We start from the raw sequence: 8,930 nt of genomic DNA, 5'->3' as shown, positions 1-8,930 counted from the left end.
GGGAGAGGCCGCAACAGTGAGAGGCCCGCGTACCGCAAAAAAAAAAAAAAAATCACAGTGGGAAAGACAGCGCTTTCAGAGTCTGCCAGCTTACACCGAGTCCAAAGCTCGCTCTTCGAAAGCACTTCCCTTGATGTGACAAGCAGCAACAGGGATTTCGGACACTGAGTGCCTGTTATTTTCCCATTGAGCAAGGGAGGGTGAGGACCGCTCCGTGTCACACCTCGTAAAGTAACCAGACAACCTGGGGGCTCCCACAGGAAGCTCCTATAAGGGTTCATCGGCTGGCCTAAAACATAGGAAAGTTCATCAAGAATGAAGAACACCCCTCTACACCGAAACCTTCACCCCCTCATCCATGACCTGGGAGATGATTACCATACCGAAGGAGAAAGGCACCCCGACGGTGAAGGGGCTTGTGTGCAGGGTGGGAGCTCCGCCATGACACCAGCCTTCTGGTTTCCTCTCGGGCACGTGTCTCTTGCCTGCTCTATAAAATCCCCTGGGGACAGGGACAGACCCATTTTGATGTTACTGAATATTTGTTAAACTAAGTTAACCAGCACCTATGCGGTCTGTCCACGTAATGAGCACATGCCTTTTCACCCTCTTTGCATACTTCTTCTTATCCCCTAACTCAGCTGGAAGGCATGCTGGTAAACCACTGACTTGAAACAGATTTTAATCTACCCTTCTTACCAGTGAATAATTATAGTTACAAAGTCTTTTACTCTAGAAATGAGATCGATCTCAGCTGCTGAGATCTCAAACAATTTCGGTATCATATCCCAAACAAAGGTAAAGTGCTCGGACAAAATTTTGATAGCCATATTCAAGTTATCAACTGGAAAAACTTTTCCCCAAAAAGATCTCAGTGAAGGAGACCTCAGCCCTGCCCTTTGCTTCTGGTTCCCCAGGCAGCCCCAGCTCCCGAGACAGCACTCGTGTGCACCAGGTGTCCACCCCATCTTCCTTCGGGCAGTTCTAGAGCAGGAGGTCTGAAGTGGGGTGACAGAACATAACAACGGAAAAGAGTCCCTTCTCCAGGCTCACCTGGGCCAACTGGGCACCAGTGTCTCCTTTTGCCCCCGGGAAGACCATGGCCAGGGCAGAGGAGATGCTCACAGGAGAACAAAACATGTTGCGTGAAGGGTCATCTTGACCCAGTATCTTTGAAAGGTGGAGGGCAGAGGCGCCATTTGCTTCAGGAAGAGCGTCCATGATGCTGGGTCTGGAGCCAGAGAGCGAAGAGAAAGGAGGCCACCTCAGTAAACCCTGAATGCTGTTGTCCTAACACATGGCAATTTTAGAATTGTACTTTTTTTTTCATCTTAAAGCTGAAAAATATTTTATGGAGGAATATTCATTTACTGTTGCTCTCCATCCAAAAAATAAGCCCAATGTTAAGGTAATCAGCTAAGTGTGGTACTGGCAGCAGGTCAAGCCAGCTTGAGAGCCTTGGGAAAATCAACAGAAATCACTCACAGGTGCACTAGCGCGCACACACACACACACACACACACACACACAGACACACACACACACACACACACACAGACACACAGACACACACACACACGGCTCCTGGGAGCAGTGAAGTCCAATCCTTTCCCATCTGAAGAGGAGGACAGGGTCAGGGACGAGGAAGGGGAGGAAACCCCAGATGAAAAACTTGTAGGTGCTCTGCCTGGTCCCCGTAACAGCACGTCTATTCTTGCATATATTTATGAAGACTCCTCGTGAGATTTTCAGTTATGCCTCAGGCCATGCTCTCCCCATTTGCCAGCTGATACTTGAAAAATGTATGAGATGCTGAATTGTATCCAGACAGGCTGGAAACGGGTATAAAATGTGCTGTGAGGCAGAGAACTTTCACCTACAGTGGCTGCCCAGTCTGGGGGCGGCCCTCGGCTCCCTATGGCCAACCGTTGTCCCAGAACCCAGAACCCAGCTCAGCCTGCCTGCCCTTCCTGTTCTCCAGACCTCAGGTGACTCCTGTACACTGGAAATGGGGCGGAGACAATGTGCATTGTTTTGGTCTGTTTTTTGTTTTTGGCTCAGAAACACGGATTTGGAAGCTTCCCTCATATGCCTCCCACCCAAAGCCTCCAGAGTAGACTGAGCGTGACAGGGGAAACCAGTGCCTGGGGGACACCGGAGTGGAACGGCCAGGAGGCCTTTTATGTTTATGAAAACATAACATCATGCACAAGGCTAAAATATCGCTTTGCATGTTATCCTTTTAGGTATCACTCCTGTCTTCTGATTCCAGCATCATTCCGGAATATGAAGGGGTTACAAACTTCAAGCTTTCAGTGTTTTGAATGTATGTCAGTTATCACACATTAACAATGCTTTAAAATCATTGCTTATATTCCAAACACGTGGATCTAGTTCCCATCTTTCCCTTTCTCCATAGGTCTTGGACAAAAAGTTGAGCTAGAAAACCTGTGATTACAGGACCCAGCATGACATGAATTCTCAATGATTCATTTCAAAGTGGCATAAAGTGTTTTATATATATATATACATATATTTTAAAAGTCCTACAGGACATGAAAGACAATAAATACATCACATGTAAACAAGGTTAAGCAGCTCACCCTCTGCTTACTTACTTGGCTCCATGTCTCTACAGAAAGGAGAAGCCGAGCCATGGAGAAGATGGGGCAGATCAGAACTGCTGCGAGTGTGTGTGTCTGGGGGGGGCTGGTGAGCAGCATATAGGGAAGGAACTGGGGAGCAATGCAGATTATGAAGGGAAATTAAACAGCATTACTTATCCATTCTTCCCCATCCTGCTAAAGCAGGGGCCGGTTCCAGCCCGGCCCCCGGCCCCTGCCTCCCAGTGGGGGACCTGTCCCCCCAGCACTGTGAAGGCAGCCACCGCCTTTCAGACAACGTGAAGCCATAGCTGTTCCCTACTGAGGACGCTTCACACATGTGAGGAACAGCCCACAGAGTGTAGGTTTGGACATTTCACAAGTTCCAAGGACAGCCTGAAGCAGGCCTCCACACGAGGGGCAGCGGGAACAGTTTTACAAGCAGCTAACGCCCAGAGAGGCTCAGGGGCTCAGCCCAGGGGAGACGATGCTTCTTGCTTCATGACAGCGCTTCCCAGACTTTGCTGTGCCTGTGATTCACCTGGCGTCTCATCAAAGCGTATTAGGTTGAGGGTGAGGCCCAGACTCTGCATCGGTACTAAGCTCCTGTGGACCCCTGAGGCGCTCCGAGGACGCCCACAGACGGCGGGCACAGCCTGGGAGGGGAGCCGTCCCGGGGTATGTGCCGAGGGCAGGGCCACTCAGGGGTGCCCCCAATGCTGCAGGACAAACACAACCTTCTCAGCCGCACCCGTCACGCCGCTGGCGCCTCGGCTACTCCCAGCGGCTGCGGGCCGCTCAGCACAGCTTTCCAAAACCACGGAGCACACGCTTTTCACGCCGTTTCAATCCAATCGCTGCACTCATCGGATCACTGATTTGCGTTAAGGCAAGGTCGGCCTTGCCTTCAGGGGAAGGTGTGTGGATAGCAAGCGTACCGCCTTCTGGAGAAGAGAACCTGCCGCAGAACGAAATGCTGCTGGCTTTGCGGCGCCTGGCGGAGAGAGGGAAGCTGGGCACGCGTGCCGAGCGCCGTGCGCAGCCTGGGGTGATGCTTCGCGGTGAACGTCGCGGGAAAGTCGGCCTCGGCCTCCTCAAACACACCAGTCATTCTGGAACCGCAGAGGAAAGACTCCAAGGCATAACTCTCCCGCAGCTTTAATCTGGGGAGGGAAACTCGAACGCTAGGTAAGCCCACGCGCACACCCGTTTCCCTCGCCGCCCCCCTGCTCCCCGTGCCGCACAGGGCTTGGGCACTGGGTTCTGGTTCAAGACGATCCACAGACTGCCTTTTCTTTGTATAAATACACCAAGACTCTTCCCGAATTCTGGGGCTTTCCCTGCCCTGTGGACACGAGAGTAAAACAGCTAGAAAACACCCGAGACAAGCAGAGATTTGAAAAAGGACGATCTGCCCTAAACTCATTTAAAATGTTTTTGAATTTCAAGAGTTCTCATAGCCAATTGCTGTATTTATATCTGTGTCATACGCATTACTGTGAGTCAGAGGATGGTCTGACAGGGGACAGACGAAGGTCACAGCTCAGGACTCTGACTGAGGAAGAGGAGGGCGTCGGGGAGCCCCGGAACAGTAAGGACGGGGTGCAGCTTCTGGCGCCCCTGTTTGCCCGCACACACCCACTAACCGCCCGCCCGCGAGTTAGCGTCCAGCCGCCTGGGAGCCCTGCCGTGTTCTACGCGTCCACGAGGAAGGAAGAAAGGAGAGAGGGGGCTTCTACTTGCATTTCGAGGCTCCTTCCCTGCACTGTGCTCTCCCCAGTCCCCTCCGTGAGACACCCCCTCCCCTGCCCCCCGGACCTCCCAGGCCATTCCCAGAGGACCTTCCTTCTGGGCCTCTCCTGCCACCTGGAGTCCAGGTGAGTGCTTCTGCCAGTGACAACTGCTTGGACACTAGCCCTAGTCCCAGCCTCTCCTAAACAGCCATGGCAGATCTCATCCGTGCTCCCATAAGGGGGGTGCCTCTGATCCCAGGAGGAGAGGCGGGGGAATCGGCAGGCCCGCTGCAGCGTCCTGTGCGGTGATGAGCTGGACCTGGCTCCTGCAAGCCAGCTGTTAAACATGTGGCAACCTCAAGTCACCCGTGGTGAGCTCATTTACACCCGGAGCCAGCAAACACGGATCGGGCATCCGCCCCGGCCCACACTCCCACCTGCTCTGGTTTTGCTGAGCCAGTTTGCCCTGGAGCCTGCAGCCCCTCCTGCAAGCTTCCTCTCTCCTTCTCAGCTCTCTGCCTTTTCTCTCCTCTAACACAGATGCGGGCAGCCTCTGTGCGCCAAGACCCGAGGAACCTTCCCTCCCATCCAGATGACATCCCCAGGGATGGAAGATGGATTTAACCAAGGACAAAAAAACAGAGCTCTCAATATGAAAACGCTTTTCGTTTTTTCTCCCTCTCCTCCCGATAAAAGATACATAGGGGACGTGAAGTCCTTTCAGCGATAGATTCACAGTGGAGAGATTTTGAAATGCTATTTATTTTTCCCGTCAAAACCTTCCCCGTCTTATTATTTTAAGAAAGTATGATTGTACCTGAAAAGTATTTCCCCATCCGGTCGAATGTTAAGGATCCTGCCAGATAAGGGAAAAACAAGGCCCCCCAAAGGAAGCATTTTGGGGGAATTTTCCAGCACTGTCCAGAAGGGAGGAGGTTTAAGTGTTTTTCAAAGTACCTGTTTCATGATCTGACAGGCCCAAGAGAAATAACAGAAGTGTGTTGCTGGCCTGAGAATCTGGCAAGCGCGCACAAACAGGCCTCGGTAACTGGGTCACAGCACCAGCCCCCAGGAGACCACAGCCAAGGTCAGTCCCTCTTTCCCTCGTAACGTCCAGTGAGGCTGACATGTCGCACCGGCAGCCTTTCCTGTGTCATTTACAGGTACTGTTAGCAAATCACAGCTCTGCGGCCGCTCAGACAGGATTTCTCAGCAGCCTACGCAGCACACACAAAGGTTTCCGTAACGTTGGAGACCTTTTTTCCCCCTCTTAACACGTTTCCTCCATGAGTGCTTTTCCCCAAGTCGGGCTGCGTCGTGTCCTAAGGAAGACTCGTCAACTCAACTGGCAGAGGAGCGCCGGCCCCTCCCACGGGCCCGGCGCTGGCTGGCTGCTGGGCACCCAGCTGGGGACGTGACCTGTGACCCGAGGTGGCTCACAGTCTGATGAGAGGCCTGCTCAGAGGTACTTTCTAGATGTTATGAGAAAACAGATGGCGGCAGCCACACCCAAATACCCCAAGAAAATCCCCGTCAGACACTTAACTCCAGAGGGACTTTTCTGGAGAATCTTCTGTCTTCCGCACTAGACGACCCACCTGAGGACAGCCTGACTCTCCTTGACGCGCGCTTGTGTCCACAGCATCACCCACAGCGTCTGAAACGTATTTGTTAAATGACTGAGAGGACTCAGGGGGCATGTGGTTTTCAAAAAATGCTATAGCTCTTCAGTGGGAAAGAGAGCGCTTGCCGGTAACCTAAGAGAACAGGCAGCAAGGAAGGTCCTCTGCGAGCGGCCTGGAGGTTTCGGGCGGATGCCCCTCCAGGAGGGGCTTGGGGAGAGCCCACCAGGAAGGGCACCCAATACACTGAAACCGAGAGATAAGTGCCCCGCGATTCCTTGGATTCCGCTGTAAAGTGCGTGGCGGTCGGCTGCCCTCCTCTGCGCAGCTCCCGCTTTCAGAGAGTTTAGCTTCCGTAGAAGAAAGAGGGGGTGGAGGGCAGGAGGAGCCATGTGACCAAGAAGGCGGCGGGTGGTTCCCTGTGTCCCAATATTCCCCAACATGGAGAGAAAGACCAGGCTGGTGTTCAGAAATGAACATCGGTTCACCAGGAGATTCCTGGAGTCACCAGTGCTTGTCCAGGAAGCCCCAGCCACCCAAAGGACCCGGCACCATACCCAGTGAGACGGGCCCAGAGCAGGTGCCCTCCACGGGGTGGCACCAAGAGCCGTGATGAAGGAGGTATTTGAGTCCCACAGAAGAATGCTTGGCAGTGCTGGCCAGTCAGAGGGCCGGGAGCCCCCCGTCGGCTTGCTAATCTCCCAAGAGCACCCCCCCCCCGCCGTGTATTCCACGGCAAAAATGTTGTGACTTCAAGTATTGCCTTATGGAGGGGTTTTTCTGGACTGGGGGATTTCATAGAAGCTGTGCACATTTGAAGCTTCAGCTTCACGAAGAGATTTTTATTTAGAAAGACTATTCTGTCAGAGTGTGGATTTATGAGACACAGGAGAGGACCAGGCTGGACCTGGAGACACCAGTTAAGAAGCAGTTAAAATGACGGTGGAGAAGATAGAGTGAGCCTCCGAATCCAGGCAGCAGCGGTGCAGCTCAGAAGGGGGCACATTTACGACACCTTGGCGGGGAACCTGCCCAGCAACTGAGGTGAGACGGCGGGGGGGACCCAGGGTGGTCCTCCTACAGCACGGTGGGTGACGGGGAGTCAAGGGGGAGATGCAGGTTTGGGTGCAGGAGGATGGACATATTGGGATTGACACCAGGGAGACAGAAACAATAAAAAGAAAAGAGAAGACGTAGTTCAGAAACAATATTAAAATTCAGAATTGTAGCTGCAGATGTGTATCTCTAAGCACATGTTTCAGGCGGTCGAGTATTACTTCATTCCCTTCCCTTCTCTTGTTTTCCTTTTCAGGAATGTGTGAACACTGCTTCCTGACATAACTCCATGTATCTGCTTCGCAGAGCCAGTCGGCGGTTCTAAGAAAACACTGCGTGTTGCGTTTGTTAACTTCATTGAGAAATGATGGGGACCGTGGTGACCGTCTCCACCTTTGTTGACAGAAAATACCACCACCGGCTTGCAGCCTCGCCCACTAATCCCCCAAAGAGCAACCTCCAAACAGATCTCCGTACTGAAGATGTGCTGGGTTCCTACGTGAAAAGGGGCTTGATTTACTTGGTCCAGCTCAGCGTTTCTCGACAGCAGCACTATTGACATTCGGGGCCGGATGACCCTTCCTTGAAGGGGCCGCCCTGTGCACTGTAGACAGAGGCAGGAGATAGATGGGCCCCAAGCTAGGCATTTATCACTGGCCTCCCGCTTACATTGCATGGGGCGGGAAAAAGTGGGCTTCGGGCCGGACACTTACAACTAGCCATCTGTTTGCACTTCCTGAGACAGGACATAGATGGGCTCCAGCTTAGACATTTACAGTCAGCCTCCTGTTTGCTCTCCAAAATGGAAGTAACAACAGAAACGGGGTAAAGAGCCAGGCTTTGTCTCCTGCAGGAGCAGAGAGGGGCTAGCCCTTGTCTGAGTACTAGATCCACAGGTCACATAATTCCCATCCTTGGGGCAAGGGAGACACTGCACATGCACAGAAAGGCTCCTTGGGGGTCAGAGAGGAGGGGGCACCACCCCAGAATAGGTGATGCTAAGGCCGTCCCATAGGCCTCTGGGCTGAAACCCCATCTTGGAAAAAAGTTGGGCACGCATGCTGGGGAGGGTCCTAGGGCAGGGCAGGTGTGCAAAAAGAAACCAGGTAACCGGCCAGAGGTGAGCAGAGACCCGGAAGAAGTGCCCTATGTAGATGACCTCACCGCCTCTTTACTGGGCTCCTCCTCGCTAGGCGGGACGCCCCCACCCTTCCTCTCCGGGTGTGCCCCTCTGCCTCGCTGCTGTCTTAACTAAACAAACTGTTTCTCTGTGTGCTCTCCCACCTGTTGTGCTATGGCTCTAATAATAAACTCTGTACCTGTTTTTGCAGTTTTTGCCTCCGTCAGAAATGCCTTTTTCACTGGGGGCAAGAGCCAGGGGGTCTGGTGGCGAGGGTTCCCGGTTTTCATCCAGGCTGCCCAGGTTCAATTTCTGGGCAGAGAGTCAAGATCTCACTTCACGCCACCGCCCACCGCTGCCTCTGCGAGACCCAGGCCGTTGAGCATCCGCCCACTGGATGCCAGTTGCACTTCCCTGAATTATGACAACCAAAAATGCCTCCAGAGACTGCCACTAGCCTTCAAGGGGGGACAGGGGCCCCCAGCTGAGACCCAGTGCAGCAGACTTATTCAGGCCGGGAAAGCTTGATAGCAGGAGACAGAGAGAGAGAGAGAGAGAGAGAGAGAAAAATAAGTCTTTGGGATTGAATCTACCGTGGCCCAGGGGATACAGGAAAGAGCTTGAATAAAAATGAAAATGTTTCACCAGCAATTTTACAGAAGTTCTCCAGACCCGACTGTGATTACGTGTCAAGTCAGAATGAGAATTCAGGTTGTTCCTGTATCCCACACTCCCTGATGCCACACCAGCCCAGAGACTATGTCCTCCAGCGAGCCGGAAGGCACCCCAACTGGGA

The 8,930-nt window shown here is 53.0% G+C and overlaps 1 protein-coding gene and 1 long non-coding RNA gene across 2 annotated transcripts in view; one reads left to right on the top strand and one right to left on the bottom strand.

The window, feature by feature from the left end:
• Nucleotides 1-1,454, bottom strand: part of SERPINB9 (serpin family B member 9) — a 7,532-nt gene extending 6,078 nt beyond the window's left edge. Inside the window, 2 exon segments of the mRNA XM_028479539.2 lie at nt 1,054-1,231; nt 1,372-1,454. Of these exon segments, the coding sequence (XP_028335340.1) occupies nt 1,054-1,221 (168 nt within the window). The 5' untranslated portion in view covers nt 1,222-1,231; nt 1,372-1,454.
• A 1,763-nt stretch (nt 1,455-3,217) lies between these two features.
• On the top strand, nt 3,218-8,368 carry LOC129391534 (uncharacterized). The gene is made up of 3 exons (XR_008615797.1): nt 3,218-3,791; nt 4,877-7,002; nt 7,271-8,368. It is a non-coding gene; the product is annotated as an uncharacterized lncRNA (long non-coding RNA).
• Nucleotides 8,369-8,930: the final 562 nt, after the last annotated feature.

Source organism: Physeter macrocephalus, chromosome 18 (assembly GCF_002837175.3).
Source record: "Physeter macrocephalus isolate SW-GA chromosome 18, ASM283717v5, whole genome shotgun sequence".
Lineage (NCBI taxonomy): Eukaryota > Metazoa > Chordata > Mammalia > Artiodactyla > Physeteridae > Physeter > Physeter macrocephalus.
The sequence above is the reverse complement of the archived record's forward strand: the minus strand, read 5'-3'. Positions and strand labels throughout refer to the sequence as shown.